Source organism: Typopeltis vanoorti, chromosome 8, assembly GCF_054136105.1.
Source record: "Typopeltis vanoorti isolate ZY-2024b chromosome 8, IOZ_Tvanoo_1.0, whole genome shotgun sequence".
NCBI classification, from domain to species: domain Eukaryota; kingdom Metazoa; phylum Arthropoda; class Arachnida; order Uropygi; family Thelyphonidae; genus Typopeltis; species Typopeltis vanoorti.
In genome coordinates this window covers 136,256,270-136,277,987 of record NC_143556.1, presented here as the reverse complement: position 1 = coordinate 136,277,987, position 21,718 = coordinate 136,256,270, and the positions used below count along the sequence as shown (strand labels likewise).

General features: G+C 36.3%; 1 protein-coding gene across 1 annotated transcript in view; it reads right to left on the bottom strand.

Moving 5' to 3' along the window:
* Positions 1-21,718, bottom strand: part of pit (probable ATP-dependent RNA helicase pitchoune) — a 316,420-nt gene that overhangs the window by 245,987 nt on the left and 48,715 nt on the right. The window contains exon 5 of the mRNA XM_090396954.1: positions 10,451-10,604. Within this exon, the coding sequence (XP_090253080.1) occupies positions 10,451-10,604 (154 nt within the window). The remainder of the gene's footprint in view (positions 1-10,450; positions 10,605-21,718) is intronic.

Below are 21,718 nucleotides of genomic sequence, written 5' to 3'. Positions count from 1 at the left end.
TCCTGGCAAGATTTATGCAAGTATACTTGAGAAATGGTTGAGAAGAATTGTGAAAGAAAAGCTTGGTGATGAACAAGCTGGATTCAAGCCAAATAGAGGCTGTCAGGACTTCACTTTACGACAAATAGTTGAGAAAGCATGGGAATATAACAAGGATCTATATTTAAGTTTTGTTGATCTGGAAAAGGCATATGACAAGGTGCCGAGAGAGAAGCTATTCAATACGCTGCAGTTATATGGTGTCAATGGGGCATTATATCAAACAATACTTAGTCTTTATTTGAGTTGTAAGTAAGCAGTTAAGAAGTACAGGAAGGTGTTTTAATGTTAAATCTAGCGTGAGACAAGGATGTACATTATCCCCTCTGTTATTCATTATCTATATGGATCACATTATGAAGGAAAGTGGTATTAAACATGATATCAAAATTGGAAATGTGAATGTTTCACATTTCCAATTTTGCTCCCTCCTTTATGCGGACGATGTTATACCTCTAAATAAATATGCTACAAATCTGCAAGATTCCGTGACTAAATTAAATAACTGTTCTAATAGATATGGTATGAAGGTCAGCAATAAAAAGACAAAGACAATGAAAATAGGCAGAATCGTTGAAAATGTCATCTGCGTTGTGAATGGAGAACCTGTGGAACAAGTAAAACATTTCACACGCACGATTTTAAGTGAAGATGGAAAATTAAATATGGAAATAGACAATAGAATCAACAAAGCTGGTATGGTAGGAAGTCATCTGAATAAATTTATATGAAATAAGAGAGAAATTAGTCGGAACACTAAATTAGCTGTATACAAGACAGTGTTCAAACCAATTTTAGCTTATGGATCTGAGAATTGGGTCAGAAGTAAAACACTTGACCAAAGACTAGAGACTGCAGATATGAGAGTCTAGAGAAAGATTAGAGGTGTGAACAGATGGCATCAATGGCAATATCATATTAAAAATAAGGATATTAGGAAAGAACCTGACATTGTGAGCATCCAGGAATGCGTTAGCAGAGCTAATCTAAGGCGGTACAGTCACTTAAACAGAATGGATGAGGAAAGATTAGCAAAACAAGTGTTCTCTGCCAGGTTGGCAGGAAAACGACCCAGAGGAAGACCTAGATATAGGTGGATTGACTCTGTACAAAGTTCCTTACATGATAGAAATAAAAGATCTCATAATGTTGGAGTCTTGACAAGTAACAGACTAATTTGGAGGAAAATTGTAGACAGGAAGTTAGTAATGATGTAAATTTTTCATGTAGTACTGTTAAATTGTGATTGGTAAAATTCCTAAGAGAATTTATTCTTTCATAATTTAACAAGTAAAGAACCTATAATAGAAAATTTGTTTGCATCAAAGAGTGTGAACTACATACATGTGAACAAAATTAGATATATTAAACAAAAGGATAATAATTGTGAAAATGGATAAGAAAGAAGTGTTATTCCATTATGTAGAAAGATTACTTAAGCTAGTTAAATATTGGCAGTAAAATTCTAGAGAAAAAGAACGTTAAAGTATGATTAAAGCAGTATACCATTTCTAGGAATTAGATAGACAAAGCATTGATGAATGACTCACAATTTTTAATGGTAATTGTAGCGTAATCCAAGGCCAAGAGCACAGGAGTAAAGGAAGTTGCTGCAAACATATCGTGTGCACACGGCACATGATAAGTAGGCAGAAAAGAAGAAAACGTCTACTGAGAGATATCGCGCTGAGCGCTATCGATGAGTCGGGGGGTGGAGGAAGATTACGGAAGGTGCCGATAGGGTGCAGAAATATAAAAGAGTTAGGAACCCAACCCCCCCACGAGGCTTTTTTCCTGGTGGTTTTGGTTTTGGTGTGTGGACTCTGCGAGTGGAGGGACGGTTCGAGAGCATGAGGGGAAATCTCTGCCCTGATGCCCGGCAGACGGAAAAGGTAGACGGCGCGTATCCACGGGAAAGGTTATGCGTCGCAAGGTCCGAGGTGAATCGCATTACTCCAGAAGAAAAGGGTAGTCTGCAAAGAGGCCTCAGAATTTAGGTAAAAGGGCAACACGTGCAAAAGAGTGACTTTGCCCAAAGAATCCTATTGAAAGGAAGGCATAACCGACTGAAACGAATGGGTCAGCATATAATCGAGGAATTCCAGGTACCAATCCCAGCACAAATAAATCAATTTGAGGTTCAAAGGAAGAGTAAAGAGAGAAACTAGCACAGGAGATAACTATAATATGATATCGTGAAATTTTATTGTTAAATAGTGTAAATGAATGATATGTGAATCAAGATCTAAGGACTTAACAAACTTACGACTGTAGCAAATTATAAGTTGTGAAAGTAGACAAGTGTAACTTAAAGAGTGATAACCTTAGGATGTGTGAATACAAGGTGATAATGTATGTTTACTAGGTTTTAATTAAGAGAGTTATGAGGATCTTATATGTGAAGTGATATAGAACAGCTCTATTGTTAATCCTATGTGAGTTATGAGAATTTACTGTTCGTATTTGATAAATATAATAGCACATAAATTTGTAGTTTAGAAATGATCTTTCCCAGACTTCCATGAACTGTATATATGTTAGAATGTTAAATAAATCTTTTGCTTACTCTGCAAAATATGCGAACCTAAGCGGGAGATTTGTGTAGCATGTCTACGGTCACGATTGCACAGTTGTTAATCACTGAGGTATAGCTGGGTGTTCACTTCTTGTTTAAGATTTTTTCCTTTAAACTAATTGTCCTAAGTGGCACAGCGAAAACAAATAAATGTCTTAGAATTTTATGAGAAGAAGAAGCTCAGAAGCTTTGTTACATTTGGATTTTGGCTCTACCCCAGGGCAATTCCCTTTGTACTTAGATAGTACCACGTGACACCAAGGGGCGAATAAACGTAAAGAGCATAGATATCAAAGTTATTAAGAAAAGGTGACACAACAGTACTATCATATCCTGTACATCCCTTGAGGGTACATGACAGGAACTGGATGATGATGATGAAATTTAGCAGCTTTTAGAGGCAAAGTGTACATTTAAAACAAGAACTAAAATTTGGAGATTTAGTGGCAAATCCTGAAGTAAGCTGACATTCAGCCAGAAAGGCAAGTGGCAACGTTACAAGATAGAAAAAATCAGAACTCCATAGTGACTCAGAAAGTTAAAGCCAAGGAAACAACGAAAGCTTATTGAAAATTCCTGGCAAGTCAGCTTGTGCTCTGAGAGAATACAGAAAAAAATGTAAGAAAACAAAGTACACGCAGCCCTGGGTTTACGACGGTTCAATTTACGCTGATTCACAATAACGCCGGATGCCTGCATGTACTTTCAGACCACACTGCGCTGTAGTGTGGTCTCACTGAGAAACGACGCTAGCAGGCACTCTAGTGTTTGAGTGTTTACTGAGCTACTATGGCATATATGTATCAAACTTAGTTTTACTGTTGAATCTACCTAATTGTTCTATTTAATGTTTTTTTACATACATACATATTTAAATTGATAAAGTACATAATTACATACCATGTCTGATAAAAGAAGTGCAGAAAAGTTAGCAGAACTTGGTGTCAAGAAGCCGTGGAAATCAATCACACTTGAAAAGAAGATGGAGGTGATTCAAAGAATGGAAGATGGGCAAACACATGCTAATGTCTGTAGAAGTATGAACTTACCTCCATTGGCTATTACTACAATTATGAAAAATGCAGATAGAATAGAACAGTCTGCGCAACAATCTACAGCAGTACTAAATGCAAAACATGTAAGTTATAGCAGGGGTAAACTTCGTGAAAAAATAGAAAAATTATTATCATTATGGGTGGATGACTTGAATCAGAAAAACATTCCTCTGAAGGAGGCTGTTATAACTGAGAAAGCTAAAACAATTTTTGAGGATCTTAAAAAGACAGATGGAGGCAAAGAAACAGTTTTAGGAAGCAAAGGTTGGTTCATGAGATTTAAGTCTCGAAGTAAGTGCCATAGTGTCAAATTATGTGGTGAGGCAGCAACTGCAGATGTTGTGGCAGCGGCTGCTTTTCCTAAAGAATTTCAAGACTGTATAGAACAAGGAAGTTATCCTCTTGATCTCATTTTTAATGTTGATGAGACTGGGCTCTACTGGAAAAAATTGCCATCATGCATCTTCATTTCTGTGAAGAACGTTCAGCTCCAGGTTTTAAAGATGCAAAAGATAGACTTACACTTTTGTTGGGTGCAAATGTCTCCGGAACTTTGAAGCTTAAACCAATGTTGGTGTACCATTCACAGACACCACGTGCCTTCAAGGTTCTAAAAGCCATGCTGCCGGTCTATTGGAAATGGAACAAGAAAGCTTGAGTTACACAAGACATTTTTATATACCAATCTATAAATTATTTTGTCCTACTGTGCTTCGCTTCTGTAAAGAAAATGATGTGCCGGGCAAGGCATTGCTTCTCTTGGATAATGCCCCTGGACATCCTCAAAACCTTGCTGAAGTAAGAATGCCATTGGATGTCAAGGTTGTTTACATGCCCCGAAACACAACATCTCTTTTGCAACCGATGGATCATGGGATTATATCAATCTTCAAAGCCTATTATCTCTGTATAACATTTATGGAAATGGTAAGAGTCTTGGACACTTCAGGAAAAACTATTAAAGACTATTGGCAGTCATTTGATATTTTGAAGGGCATTAACAACATCAAGGCAGATTGGAACGAAGTGCCAGCAAAGTGTTTAAAAGGAGCATGGCGAAAACTTCTTCCAGCATTTATAACTTCGAAGAATTAGAACAAGAGGAGAATGTTACTGAAGATGTTACCAATCTTGCACGAGAGGTGGGATTGGACGATATTACAGCTGAAGATATGACAGAAGTCTTAGAGAGTCATGATAAACCGCTTTCCAATGAAGACTTAAAAGAATTAGTCGAACAATTAAGTCAACATCCAAAGGAAGAGAAAGAAAATGAAGACAGTCCTCTGAGAGATATAAAAAGGACCGATTTACAGCGTATTCTTGCAAGCATAGAGCCATTGACTGATGAACTCTGCGAAATGGACCACAATTGGGAACGGAGTGCAAACGTAAAAAAGGAGTATAATCGCATCTATTCAACCTTACACTGAATTCCTTAAAGAAAAAGAAAATCTAGGCAGCTAACACTGGATACTTTTTTCAAAGAAAATGCAGGTGATCCGAAACCAAGAACTTGAACATCATCAAACTCCTGCCATGTACCCTCAAGGGGTGTACAGGATATGATAGTACTACATGAAAAAAATTACATCATTACTAACTTCCTATCTACAATTTTCCTCCAAATCAGTCTGTTACTTGTCAAGACTCCAACATTATAGGATCTTATATTTCTATCGTCTAAGGCACTTTGTACTGTACCAATCCACCTATATCTTGATCTTCCTCTGGGTCGTTTTGCTGCACTTATTTTGAGAACACTTGTTTTGCTAATCTTTCTTCACCCATTCTGTTTAAGCGACCATACCACCTGAGATTAGCTCTGCTAACGCATTCCAGGATGCTGACAATGTCAAATTCTTTCCTAATATCCTCGTTTTTAATATGATATTGCCATTGATGCCATCTGTTCATGCCTCTAATCTTTCTCAGGACTCTCATATCTGCGGTCTTAGTCTTTAGTCAAGTGTTTTACTTCTGACCCAGCTCTCAGATCCATAAGTTAAAACTGGTTTGAACACTGTCTTGTATACAGCTAATTTAGTGTTCCAACTAATTTCTCTCTTATTCCATATAAATTTATTCAATTGACTTCCCACCATACCAGCTTTGCTGATTCTGTTGTCTATTTCTAAATTGAAATTACCATCTTCACTAAAAATCATGCCTAAGTAACTGAAATGTTTTACTTGTTTCACAGGTTCTCCATTCACAACACAGTTGACATTTTCAATGATTCTGCCTATTTTCATTGTCTTTGTCTTTTTATTGCTGACCTTCATACCATATCTATTACAACAGTTATTCAATTTAGTCAGAGAATCTTGCAGATTTGTAGCAGATTTATTTAGAAGTTGGATTTCTGCTCAGGACATGGACTGGTTATTACTAACACCATGTTCCAACATAAAAATGTGCACAAATTCACACATGGAGAGAAGAGGCTAGGAATAAGAAAAGTCTCATTGACTATGTTATTGTTGATAGTGATGTTTTCTCCCTGGTGCAGGACACCAGAGTGTACAGAGGATTTGAAATTGGAAGTGATCACTATTTAGTCTTGAGCAGGATAAAATTGAATTTCATATTGAAAAGAATAACATGTAAGAAGAAAGTTTTAAAGCAAATAAAAGTTGAACAGCTCTCAGATGTGAGCTGTAGACTAAAATACACAAAGATTATTGAAGAAAAAATGAAAGAGTTTGAGAACAGGAATCAAACCTTGGAGACTCAGTGGCAAGCTCTGAAGAAAACATTGATTGATTCTGCCAGAGAGGCATGTGGTGAGGTTGTCTGTAAGGAGAAAAAAATCAGATGGAGGAAAGAGTGCTGTAAAAGGAATTAGAGATGATAAAGGTGAAATGAAAACATGAGAAAAAGATATCCTTGAAGTATGGAGTAATTACTTTGAAAAACTGCTAAATGAAACAAGCAGTGATGACAGCACAGTGATAAAAAACACTGACCAGGCATGCAGTCAGGAATACATATCCATACTTGAAGTAGAAAAAGCCATCAAAGGCTTGAAATGTGGAAAGGCAGCAGGAGTAGATGATATTCGACCAGAAATGCTGAAGTATGGTGGTATAAGAGTCTTACAGTGGCTGCACTGCATAGTTCAGAAAGCCTGGACAGAGGGACGAATTCCCGATGATTGGAGTAGAGCTCTCATAGTACCCATATATAAAAAGGGAAATAAAACTGAATGTGAGAATTACAGAGGTATTTCCCTACTGATTGTTCCTGGCAAGATTTATGCAAGTATACTTGAGAAACGGTTGAGAAGAATTGTGGAAGAAAAGCTTGGTGAAGAACAAGCTGGATTCAGGCCAAATAGAGGCTGTCAGGATCAGATCTTCACTTTACGACAAATAGTCAAGAAAGCATGGGAATATAACAAAGATCTGTATTTACGTTTTGTCGATTTGGAAAAGGCATATGACAAGGTGCCAAGAGAGAAGCTATTCAATACGCTGCAGTTATATGGTGTCAATGGGGCATTATATCGAGCAATACTTAGTCTTTATTTGAGTTGTAAATCAGCAGTTAGAATTGAAGGAAGTACAGGAAGATGGTTTAATGTTAAATCTGGTGTGAGACAAGGATGTACATTATCCCCTCTGTTATTCATTATCTATATGGATCACATTATGAAGGAAAGTGGTATTAAACATGATATCAAAATTGGAGATGTTAATGTCAGCTCTTTGCTTTATGCGGATGATGTTATATATTTCTAAATAAATCCGCTACAAGTCTGCAAGATTCTCTGACTAAATTGAATAGCTGTTGTAATAGATATGGTATGACGGTCAGCAATAAAAAGACAAAGACAATGAAAATAGGCAGAATCATTGAAAATGTCAACTGTGTTGTGAATGGAGAACCTGTGGAACAAGTAAAACATTTCAGCTATTTAGGCACGATTTTTACTGAAGATGCTAAATTAAATATAGAAATAGACAACAGAATCAGCAATACCAGCTTTGCTGGTATTGCTGATTCTGTTGTCCATTTCTAGTATTCTGTTTGATTCTGTTTGATTCGTCTAGTATTTTTCTAGAAGAATCAAACAGATTTTTTTTGATTTTTCTAGTATTCTGTATGATTCTGTTGTCTATTTCTAGCTGGTATGGTGGGAAGTCAATTGAATAAATTCATATGGAATAAGAGAGAAATTAGTCAGAACACTAAATTAGCTGTATACAAGACAGTGTTCAAACCAGTTTTAACTTATGGATCTGAGAGCTGGGTCAGAAGTAAAACACTTGAACAAAGACTAGAGACCACAGATATGAGAGTCCTGAGAAAGATTATAGCCGTGAACAGATGGCATCAATGGCAGTATCATATTAAAAACAAGGATATTAGGAAAGAACTTGACATTGTCAGCATCCAGGAATGCGTTAGCAGAGCTAATCTCAGGTGGTATGGTCACTTAAACAGAATGGGCGAAGAAAGATTAGCAAAACAAGTGTTCTCTGCCAGGTTGGCAGCAAAACGACCCAGAGGAAGACCAAGATATAGGTGGATTGATACGGTACAAAGTGCTTTAGACGATAGAAATATAAGATCTGATAATATTGGAGTGTTGACAAGTAACAGACTGATTTGGAGGAAAATTGTAGATAGGAAATTAATAATGATGTAATTGTTTTCATGTAGTACTATCATATCCTGTACACCTCTTGAGGGTACATGGCAGGAATTTGATGATGATGATGATGATTATTTAGAAGTATAACATCATCCGCATAAAGCAAAGAGTTCAATAATTTTCAGATTGTAACTGTAAATAAATAAACCATCATGTATCACTCAAATAGAGAGCCAAAGGCTATTTATCATACATGTCCTGTAGGAGATCTGCTTTACATTGAAAATACTGAGGAAAGTTTCTATATATTCGGCTATGAAAAATGTTGAATTCAATATCCACTTAATTTGGAAATATTAAATAGACATTCTATTGCACATAAGTCTCAATGTCCAGTTCACATTGTGATATTTGGCCACATCATTGATATTGCAGGCCATTCAAAAAGATTAGCCTCATATTTATTGTTGAATACTATAGCTACTCCTTTTCCCTGATTGTTATTGCCTTAATATAACATTTTGTATTTATTGCTTAGAAAGATCTCACCAGTTTTAGTATTTTTTGTTTCACTCATCCCTATTATATTGATCTGGTACTTATCCAATTCCTCAGTAAACTCCGTTTCTTTGCATTCAGGCTTCTTATGTTGATAATGCGATCTTGAATTCCGGTGATGTTGAGTTGGGATGTGTTTCAGGATTTGTTCCAGTAGCTGACTTTTCACTGTTTGCCTTGGTTCCCTGGTGAAAACAATGGGGGGGGGGGGGGGGCTTCTTTAACTGGGGAGTTTCCCAGTTAAAGAAGCTCTTTAACTGGGAAACTCCCCATCAAGCATGATATTCTGTCACGTTGTACCATCATTTTATTTTAATTTAAGCCAATAAGAATACAATTTGGTCAGCTAAATCTCAAATTGCCAACCCATCCTCGTTCGTTCAGTACCTAACAGGTTGTACCACGAGATGAGGATTGGACATTAGGTCAGAAGCCCTGGTCAGTTTCCACATTCCGTTAGGAGGTCTCCTCTCAGTTATGCAGCTCTGACCCTCAACTACAGGATTGGATGGAGAGAAATGAAGATTGTCCAAAGTCACCTTCATTTCAAGATTTATAAATTCCTCAAAATAATCCAAAAATAATGATCATAATCTTAACTCATTTATCCAGATTTTGGTTGAATATGCTTCTTAACTTACACTGTGGGATCTTTTATTAACTCTGGCAGCACACTTAATTCTTAATTTTTTTTTTTTTTTTTTTTTTTTTTTTTTACCAAATATTGCTATTTGAATTAGTAATCAAACATTTTAACCTATTAGTGAATGTTATAATTAAAGATTTTCTTCCTTGCTATACTTCTTTGTTTAGTTGCCAGCCTGGTTGGCCGAGTGGTTAGCGTATCCGCTCTCCAACCAAAAGGCTATGGATTCGAACTCCCCTGCCATGGGCGTGGATGTTTGTGATTGTCTGTAAAAATACTAGTGGTGGTGGTCGGCAGTAGATGGCATTGGTGTAGATAATGAAGGTATTGTGGTTCATTGGTGGATTGAGTGGTGGAGATGGAGAATTGTAGAATAGGTGCCTTCTCTTGATGAGTCGTTGGACTCCCTGGAGGTGTCACCTAATAATAATAGTTTATGCATATACATGAATGCCCAAATATTAATTTTATTAAATAACTTCTAACTTATATATTTGTTATATTCCATGTTTATATATCTTCATACATGATGACTTGTTTAAACGTCATTACTTACACACAGGTTTAAACTTTAAATTAAGAAATTCATAATAACTGTCATTCTCCAGAGGACTCTCCATTTTCCAGAAAACTTTAATACAAGTTTAAATTAATAAAAATAGTGGCCAAATTAAATTATGAATTTGACAATTTAAAATCTACGACTGAGAATATCAGAAAACTTGAGATTTTTTCAAGCACTCTAAAGAACATCAGAATCACGCATATTTATGCAAAATACAATATTTAAATTTTAGTTAATAATGCTTATTATACAGTCAACTCTCAAGATCACAAATTTTACAGTGAAATCACTCACCATAACAAACTAAAAGTTTCAACCAAAGCTACATAACATTAACAACTTTCCAAAGAAAATTCAATATGTCAACCCATCCACTATAAGAAATACAGAATGCATTACATTCTCCACATACTTGCCATCCAAGAGGTAAGGTATAGTTCTTGCTTGAATTTCTGTCATATTAGTAAAACCCATTTCTTCAATTCCCTTCGAAGTTAGATGAGACACTTTTCCTTCTAAGCATTTGAAAGATCTATCTGTCAGTATTCCTAGACTGGTTCCTGGCACTAAAAAGAAAAAGCTAGTTAAACACTGACAACTGGTACTTCACTGTACCTCTGTACTGCACATGCTAGGTAATATATATTGTTCAATGAAAGGTGAAATTTAGAATGATACATATACACATACACAAATATTAACATACATACATACATATATACTGATATTCATGCACACCTGCCCCCACAAAAATATACATATATCATCATCATCAGTGCCTACGGGTCCACAGACCACTGGTGTCTCATGTTTATTTCAGTATTCTTTACCATTTCTCTCTGGTCATTGCAAGGTGATGCAAATCCTGCATAGTCTTTCCACACCACTCCTTCACATCATTTACCCACTCTCGCTGCTGTCTTCTTCTTCTATTGATACTGTTCGCTGTACCACGTATGCTGCAATCCATTCCACAGATATATCCAAAAAAGCTTTAATTTCCTTTGAATTATATTCTGCATTAGATTCTCTTGGCAGTTTAATTTGCCATACAGTTCATTTCTTACATTTTGCATCCACCCAAATCATACATTTCTATCCTTCCTTATCGTGTGATGGTACAGTAGCCGTGAGTGACCATTTTTACAACTTCCTAATCCTTTCCAGAGACTCATCGTCTAATGACGAACTGATACTGGGAGAGAATTTTTTGAGGACGCATGGGTTTGCTTGTGACTACCCCAAAGAAAGCATTAGGTTCAAAGGAAAAGAAAAAGAACACTGTAGGAAACCAGAAACAAAAGAAAAAAAGGTGAGAGGCAAGTTGCTGATACTCAGCCAGAATCAGACATCGCAGAGGTTAGAGAAAGGAAAGAGAAAATCAAAAAGGAAATAAGTCAAAACAAAAAAAACGGAAGAAATTAATGTAGTCAAGAATGAATGCTCTAATCAGAGTGAACGAGTTGTGGGGATCAAAAAAAAAAAAAAAATGTTTATTCAGCAAACCCAAGAAAAAAGTTCAAGACCTGACAATGAAATTGATAAAAAAAAAAAAAAAAAAAGGGGGGGGGGGCTGAGAAGGAAAATTTTCTCGGAGACAAAATCTTTTTAGGAGGAGGGGGCCTTTGTTAGATCTGAAATAGGCGATTCAAATTTTACATGACGTCACCATTCCAGAATCTAACAATTAACAAAAAAATATATAGGCATACTTATTTTTTAGCGCAATGTAACTATGTTTTTTTTTGTAACATCTGGTATGATAAACTGTGAATTATGTGAATTTAAATTAATGTATCTAAATGTCTAGCATGAATGTAAGTCAGAAAAAGGGGCAAATAAGAGAGAAATTATTAATGAAATACTGTAAATGAAAGAATGCGTATTATTCAGCAACATAGGGCAAAGATTGCCCTAATACTGTAAAAGCAGCGCAAGCACCAGCGGGCATCACATCTAAGAAGGCACATCTATGAAGAGGCAGTTGACAGTTTTAATGTGTGTATAGAATGGGCTAAGCAGAATGATATGCCATTCCACAAAATTTTATTGCTAATGCAGCTCCGAGAAGAAGCATTCAAAAAAAGTTTAGCTTCCAAGAAGCAAAAGAAAAGTACAAGAAAGTGATATTTTTTACACAAATTAAGTTATGTACTGAATATGCAATTTTATTAAATCAGAATCCTCAACAATACAGGTATATATAAACTAAATTTTTTACTAAAATATGTACTGAATTATTTTTTAAGTTTTACATTACAGTATAGTAGTTTTTTTTCTATCAGTTACTTCATTTATTTACAGAATTAAAATGATGTACCATTAGAATCTGATTATTTTTGTCTTAAACGCTGGTTATCGCTAATCCGAAAGAGCATAGTTTTTATTGCTTCGGATTAGCAAGATACCAATGTATTAGAACTGAAAATATGTATGAAATAATCATCTGTCACAAATAAATAATAAATGATCATGTATCACTGATAAATATACGAGTTTTTGCTTCGTGTCTCATAGATCGATATACAAAGTACTGAACACATCTGGATTAGAGAAAAGTTGTTAAAAGGTTTTTCACTTGATTAAACTATAAATTAAAGATACCAAGAAATTATATACTTGATTTAATCCTTTACCCAAGTGTAAGCAAACAAAGTTTGCACCTGAAGTATTTTCAGGACTGGGGCAACTCGTATAAGGAAGCTAAGACTTTACATTACTTGCCTTAGTATCCCATAATGCAAAGCACCTCTCCTTGCAGACATGTATAATACTATGCATTATAGGAAGGGTCACTACCCAGACCAGTTTCAACCTTCAGTGGGAGCCAGACCGAGAGGTGATACTAAGGTTGAAGTAATGCAGAAGTCATATTTTTCACATACAAGATTCATATATGGTCTGGGAAGTGACCTCTGGGTCTGGCTTCCAATGAACAGACATCAACGAAGGCCAAAACTGGTTGGTGGTTTGATTCCGGGGGAGCAGAGTTTTTGCTCCCTTAAGGAGCTTTTGAACATCCAGTGATTTGGATCCATTGGGGTCACCTGTATTAGGGCTTCCTTGGCTGATGCTTTTCCTGGAATATGAGCAGTTCTGCTTGGTGGTAGGGGGAGCCTGTCACTGAGCAGAGCCACCACTGAGTTAAATGATCACCCAGGTCGCTCATTGTTGGGTGATCTGAATGATCACACGAGTTTTTGGAGAGGTAATCCCACAAATTAGTCACTACACACACACAAACTGGTCTGGGTAGTGACCCTTCCCATAATGCAGAGCATTATACATGTCCGTAAGGAGATGTGCTTTGCATTATGGGATACTAAGGCAAGTAATGTGAAGTCTTAGCTTCCTTATACAAGTTGCCCCAGTCCTGAAAATACTTCAAGCACAAACTTCGTTTGCTTACACTTGGATAAAGGATTAAACCAAGTATATAATTTCTTGGTATCTTTAACTGAACATATCTGCTTCTACATTAGTAGTTAAACAGAGTAAACATTAGTCATAGCATTAACAAATGCTTATTAACTAACTAGGTATAGGATTCAATACACAACTATGATATTAGGCAATTGTGCACTCCACGAAGGCTGACTGACTAGTAAGCCAATATAAATGTTTCGAGCAGTGTGGACAAGACAGTGCTCAAAACAATCTTTACCAAATAAACATATTACAAAGGAATATACATTTAATGAAATTCAATTTAAAGAATAATTACATAGTCATTTAATTAAATTAGACACAAGATTAACAAAATTGTAGTATAGAGAATACAAAGGATGCTGTTAAAACCACTCTGAAAAACAAAAGAATAAATGAGTCAATCTAGAAAACTAATAAAATTTTTGAAATAATCAAGTTTTTGAATGTTGCATTCAAATTTTGACCTAGAAACTTAAAACAGCTATGATTATAGCTTTTCAAGCAAGCTACACCATATTACCTAGTTATAGATGACCTCATCTGTGCCTGAATTTGTCACTATGGAACAGCAAAACAGGGAGAGAGAAGTCTGTTCATCTCTTGTGGATGGTAATGAGTAAGAGATTTTGTTGATAGGGAAGAATGTAAGGACTAAACAGTATCATTTCAGAATCTTTGAAATCGTCTCCAAGATGTCTGCAATGTATGGGATAACTTTACAGCAATAAAGTTGGAGGAATTATAAAATCGCACTAATACAAATATACCTAACTTTAATCGGAGTGCCTGTGTAGCACTGCAGAAATGGTATTTGCATCCACAGCAATAGGCCACTTGAAGAAAGACTATTCTAAGTTTAATTCTAGTTGCCAACAACAGGAACTTTTGCTAATCCTTTCTTCAATCACTTCCCAAGTTATTCAATCTCTAGCACAAGCAAGAAGAGTGTTTGTCTCTCAGAAACTTGTTTTAACCCAGCATCTCAAGAAAATCAATCAGGGAACTCACTATTCCAGACAATAATATGACTGTTAGGATCACAAAATTAGCACCTGTTGTCTACAGCACTCTCTTACTCTTGAAAAGCTTTTATTTATTGATAGATTGGGTTCACAATCAGTAAATGCTTGAAGAATGAGGCCTGGATGTTCACTTGTCTTCAGAAGGAATTAAGACTATAGGAGCTCATCCTACTCCTATGGAAAATAAAAAGTATGGAAGATAGAGGAGTCACTTTAAAATCATAAAATCACAAATCATAACAAAAATACAATGAACACTGATAAAGCTGACTCTCAGTATAGCATTCACTGTTATGACAAATTTAGCCACTATAGCAAATTACTGAAAAGTTCCAAATAAAGCCCCACATATATGATATTATATTAAAAGAAATTTACTATAACAAGCTATTTCTATGGTACTCATGAATCTTCTATGGTGGCAGTTGACTATACACTAAAGAAAACACTTATACACTCATTTTGCTAACATTTATAAAACTTAAATTATGCACACAGGGTCAGTCACTTAAGGAACCAAAGTTAGATAATACTGCAAAAGAGATCAACAAGCCTTTAAGGAACGCAGAGTACCAACAACAGCTTCTGGCAATGTCCAGTACACATCTATTATATAATGGGTCACATTAAGAGGTATTCACCTCAATAATGAATGAATGAATAAGAACAGGCTGGTGATTTCAGACTTAGCCAACCTAAATTGTATTGTTTATTACTTAAACCAAAAACAAAACGATGAGGGCTTGACAAACTGCAAAATCCTACTGGTCATGAAAATAACGTAATCAGCAAAGACTAACCCCCCTCTCTAAATTTGTTTTAATATGTCCAATTAAGCCAATGGGAGTTCCACGAAGTGATTTGTGCTGTATTGTTGTTTGGAAAGCATTTCCTTCATGTGAATACCATTCCAAGAATGAGAAGTTCATAAATAATAAGAATAGGTAGAACAGTAAAAACAATACTGAATTTTTGTAAATATCATTTGCTATATTAATTTTTGTTAATGATATGGTCCTGTTATATTACAAATATTCTTCCATGTTTTTCTTAAGTTTAAAAAAAAAGATATTGGTTAAGAAATTTATTTTTTTATTAAATAAAAAATATATTTTGTACATTCTGTAGGAATCCATGCATCATGGGTAAGTCCTGAACATGGACTCTCAAGCTGTCTGAAAAATCAACAGAATTCAAGATAGATTCCATCAACATAAGAAGTATCAATGGAAAAGAAATGGAACTGGCAGACTTAGAGAATTATACCACATTGATATAAATAATGTCAGTAAAAGAAGGCAGAAAATGTGAGAATCATTTAAATAACAACTACAAAATGTTATGTTCCAGAAACAGTAATCAGTAAAAGGAAGGAATAATTATGGTATTCAACATTAACCATGAAAACTTAAATGGCAGGCACATGTTTATTTCAACATATAAGCTTTTGTTAATGCTACGGTTAATTTTTACCCTGTACATCTACCAGCACTGAAGCAAATATACTGCTTATGTATTCAGTCTGCGCAGAAATAATTCATCCATTTTATAAGTGACAGAAGACCATTTATTATTTTTTGATTAATAATAATAATATTATTATTATTATTTGGAGAAAAGAGCAAAGCTAATAATAATGGCAAATACCTGTTGGATTTCTGCTCAGGACATGGACTAGTTATTACTAACACCATGTTCCAACATAAAATGTGCACAAATTCACATGGAGAGAACAGGCAAGAAATAAGAAAAGTCTCATTGACTATGTTATTGTTGATAGTAAAATTGGAAGTGATCACTATTCAGTCTTGAGTAGGATAAAATTGAATTTTATCCTACTCAAGGCTAATCTTCTTGAATGGCAGACAGTCTCAAGTACAGTAATGTGGGCAAATATGAGAATGGGGAACTGGACAATGAGACTTATTTGTGCCTATGGTCCAACAGAAGGTTCTACTAAGGTAGAATTGGAGGAATTTTTTGAGGGCTTTAGAAAAAGCAACTGACACAATGAAAAAGGAAAAGTTGGTCCTTGTTGGGAATCTAAATAGAAGAGTAGGAAATGATTGTCAGACATACAAAACTATTTTGGGAAAATTTGGAGAAAAGAGCAAAGCTAATAATAATGGCAAATATCTGTTGGATTTCTGCTCAGGACATGGACTGGTCATTACTAACACCATGTTCCAACATAAAAATGTGCACAAATTCACATGGAGAGCAGTCTCATTGACTGTGTTATTGTTGATAGTGATGTTTTCTCCCTGGTGCAAGACACCAGAGTGTATGGAGGATTTGAAATTGGAAGTGATCACTAGTTAGTCTTGAGAAGGATAAAATTGAACTTCATATTGAAAAGATATAACATGTAAGAAAGTTTTAAAGCGAATAAAAGTTGAGCAGCTCTCAGATGTGAACTGTAGACTAAAATATACAAACATTATTGAAGAAAAAATGAAAGAGTTTGAGAACAGGAACAAACCTTGGAGATTCAGTGGCAAGCCTTGAAGAAAATCTTGATTGATTCAGCCAGAGAGGCATGTGGTGAGGTTGTCTGCAAGGATAGAAAAATCAGAACTCCATGGTGGACACAGGAAGTTAAAGAGGCAGTGAAGGAAAAGAAGAAAGCAAATCAAAAGTTCCTGGGAAATAAGTCAGTTTGTGCTCTTAGAGAATACAGAGACAAATGTAAGAAAGCTAAGAACTGTGTAAAACTAGCTAAACAAAAGTCATGGGAGGACTTTGGCAAGAACATAGAAAATAAATATCAAGAAGGTGGTAAGATATTCTGGAGGTTGTTGAAGAAGTTTAGAAATGGAGGAAAGAGTGCTGTAAAAGGAGTTAGAGATGACAAAGGTGACATGAAAACAGGAGAGAAAGATATCCTTGAAGTACGGAGTAATTACTTCTAGAAATTTCTAAATGAAACAAGCAGTGATGACAGCACAGTGGTAAAAAACACTCAACAGGCATACAGTCAGGAATACATATCCATACTTGAAGTAGAAAAAGCCATCAAAGGCTTGAAATGTGGAAAAGCAGCAGGAGTAGATGATATTCGGCTAAATGCTGAAGTATGGTGGTATAAAAGTCTTGCAGTGGCTGCGCTGCATAGCGCAGAAGGCCTGGTAGAGGGACGAATTCCCAATGATTGGAGTAGAGGTCTCATAGTACCCATATAAAAAGAGAAATAAAACTGAATGTGAGAATTACAGGAGTATTTCCCTACCTCTGTAAGATATATGCAAGTATACTTGAGAAATGGTTGAGAAGAATTGTGGAAGAAAAGCTTGGTGAAGAACAAGCTGGATTCAGGCCAAATAGAGGCTGTCATGATCAGATCTTCACTTTATGACAAATAGTTGAGAAATCATGGGAATATAATAAAGATCTGTATGTAAGTTTTGTAGATCTGGAAAAGGCATATGATAAGGTGCCAAGAGAGAAGCTATTCAATACACTACAATTATATGGTGTCATTGGGGCATTATATCAAGCAATACTTAGTCTTTATTTGAGTCGTAAGTCAGCAGTTAGAATTGAAGGAAGTACAGGAAAATGGTTTAATGTTAAATCTGGTGTAAGACAAGGATGCACATTATCCCCTCTGTTATTCATAATCTATATGGATCACATTATGAAGGAAAGTAGTATTAAACATGATATCAAAATTGGAGATGTTAATGTCAGCTCTTTACTTTAAGCAGACGATGTTATATTTATCAATAAATCGCCTACAAGTCTGCAACCTTCCCTGACTAAATTGAATAACTGTTGTAATAGATATGGTATGAAGGTCAGCAATAAAAAGACAAAGACCATGAAAACAGGCAGAATCGTTGAAAATGTCAACTGCATTGTGAACGGAGAAACTGTGGCATAAGTAAAACATTTCACCTACTTAGGCAAGATTTTTAGTGAAGATGGTAAATTAAATATGGAAATAGATAACAGAATCAATAAAGCTGGTATGGTAAGAAGTCAATTGAATAAATTCATATGGAATAAGAGAGAAATTAGTCAGAACACTAAATTAGCTATATACAAGACAGTGTTCAAACCAGTTTTAACTTATGGATCTGAGAGCTGGGTCAGAAGTAAAACACTTGACCAAAGACTAGAGACTGCAGATATGAGAGTCTTGAGAAAGATTAGAGGCGTGAACAGATGGCATCAATGGCAATATATTAAAAACGAGGATATTAGGAAAGAACTTGACATTGTCAACATCCAGGAATGCGTTAGCAGAGGTAATCTCAGGTGGTTTGGTCAGCAAAACGACCCAGAGGAAGACCAAGATATAGGTGGATTGATACGGTACAAAGTGCCTTAGACGATAGAAATATAAGATCTGATAATGTTGGAGTCTTGACAAGTAACAGACTGATCCGGAGGAAAACTGTAGATAGGAAGTTAGTAATGATGTAAATTTTTCATGTAGTACTATCATATCCTGGTAATTAATTTACGGAATTAACAACGCATATGAAGTATTTAATTAAAGATAACTTTAATGAATCACTTCTATATTTCGGCAATGTCACATTGCCATCTTCAGGAACATAAAGATATGGTACGTGCACTAAGGAACTAACAAAGCAAATGAGGAAGAATGTAAGAAACTAATTTTGTTCCTAAAGTCCTAATGGTGCCCTCTTGCGGGCTAATTTGGTAGTCTTGGCAGTTGGGCTGAAGTTCTCATAATGAAAGTCTCCCAAATTTGAGGCAGTTTCATGCACCCAAATTTGTTGAGGTTAGGAACGTTTTTTAGAGCTGCTGAAGATTCTTTGAATAATCTTTCGTATTTAAACTTGCTGCGGTGGATTATTTTTGTTTTCTTCCAACGAATTTTATGGTGGGTATCTAAGGCATGGTCTGCCAACCCAGAGCGGCTGTACTGGTGAAACAGGATGTAGTCTTGGTGTTCTGAAATCCTGATATTTGTTGTTCTGCCTGTTTGGCCAAAGTAGGACAATTTGCAGCTGCAAGGGACCTGGTATACACCAGGTAGGTCTAGGGGAAGTGGTTGGTCTTTGGTAGAGCGGATAAGGGATGCCAACTTTTTATATGGTCTGTAACAGGAAGTAAGGTCATATTTTTTGAGGATATTAGTTATTTTTTCAGAGGTGCCCTGGATGTAGGGGATAGTGATAGACTTGGTGTAGTCTTTATTGTGGAGGGGGGGAGGGGGGTTGTGGTTTACAGGTTTTAGTATTTTTTGGATTTTTTGGGGGTTATAGCCATTGGCTAAGAAAGTGTTGAGGATGTGGTTTAGTTCCATAGTCAGGGCCTTGTCATCTGAGCAGATTAATTTTGCCCTGTTATATAGTGTTTTTATCACCCCATATTGTTGTGAGGGGGGGTGGTGGGATTGCTGGTGAATGTATCTGCCAGTGTGGGTGGGTTTTCTGTAAACAGAGAAAACCAAAGATCCATCAAGCTGGCGGGTGATTAAAGTGTCTAGGAAGGGGAGGGTGTTGTTTTCCTCTTTTTCTAAGGTGAACTGGATTCTGGGATGTTGGTTGTTTAAGTGTGTTAGGAAGGAGTGGAGTGTGTCTGAGCCATGTGGCCAAATAGCAAACACATCATCCACATAACGAAGCCAAATAGTGGGTTTTTGTGGGGTGGAGTTTAAGGCTTTCTCTTCAAATGTCTCCATAAAGAAATTGGCCAAGGGCGGGGAAAGTGGTGAACCCATGGCTGTCCCCTCTATCTGTTTGTAGAACTTTCCTTGCCAAACGAAATAGCCTGAGTTCATTGTGAACTGAAATAGGGCTGAGATATCGGGAGGAAACTTGGCTTGGATGAGCTCAAGGGTTTCTTTGAGTGGGACATTAGTGAATAGAGAGGAGACGTCAAAACTGACCATTATGTCAGTGTGCTGGAGTGTGAGGTTTTCTATACTGGCTTTAAAGTGGGCTGAGTTTTTTATGTGTGATGGTGTGTTGCCAGTGTAGTGTGTGAGCATTTTGGCTAAATGTTTGGCTAATTTATATGTGGGAGAATCAATGCCATCCACTATGGAACGCAATGGCACATTTTGTTTATGTATTTTTGGGAGTCCATTTAATCGGGGGGGGTCTAGAGTTATAAGGTTTAAGTTTGTTGGTGACTTCCACAGGCCAAGAAGTGACCTTCTTAAGGAGTCTGTGGATAGTTCTAATCTGAGAGTTGGTCGGATTATATTCAATGGGGAGGTAAGTAGTACGGTCTCGTATTAAAGAATTTAGCTTACCTTTGTAGTCTTTTTGATTGAGTACCACAGTGGCGCTTCCCTTATCAGCTTTGGTGATTACTATTTTTTTGTTGTTTTTTAATTCTTGTAGGGCTGTATATTCGTTTTTGGATAAGTTGGATTTCGGAGGTTTGGCTTTAGTGAGAACACCGACTACATCCAGTCTCACGTTGTTGGCGATATGGTTAGGCAAGTTGCGAATTCCACGCTCTATTTGGATCATGATTTCTTCAGCAGGTATCCTTTTTGGAGCTAGGGCGAAATTGTGACCACGTGAAAGTGCGGTGAGTGCTTCAGGCTTTAAAACTGCCGACGAGAGGTTGACTACTGTGTTAAGTGGTGGCTGGGGTACAGAAGTAGAAGTCTTTGTCAGGTTTTCGTATTTTTTCACGTGCCGACTACGTATTTTTTCGAATTCCTTTCTTGCCGATGTGCATGAGATGTCATGAAGTATCGACCATAGATCAAGGCCGAGTGTGTTAGAAAGCTCTTCCTCTAGCGCCCGTAAGGTTTTGTTTTCGTCGGCAAGGAGAACGCGCGTCGCGGTAATTTGTTCTCTTAACAGGGCGAAGCTAGTGCGGTTATAAATGCGTAGAGCTTTCTCGGAAGTGAAACGGTGCTTCAATTTGACACAGTTGGGGATCACTTTGTTATCCCGGCAGCGTTTTAGGAACGTCAGACGATTTATGTGCATGAAACTGCCCCAAATTTGGGAGACTTTCATTATGAGAACTTCAGCCCAACTGCCAAGACTACCAAATTAGCCCGCAAGAGGGCACCATTAGGACTTTAGGAACAAAATTAGTTTCTTACATTCTTCCTCATTTGCTTTGTTAGTTCCTTAGTGCACGTACCATATCTTTATGTTCCTGAAGATGGCAATGTGACATTGCCGAAATATAGAAGTGATTCATTAAAGTTATCTTTAATTAAATACTTCATATGCGTTGTTAATTCCATAAATTAATTACCAGTTATGTCTAACCAACGTATA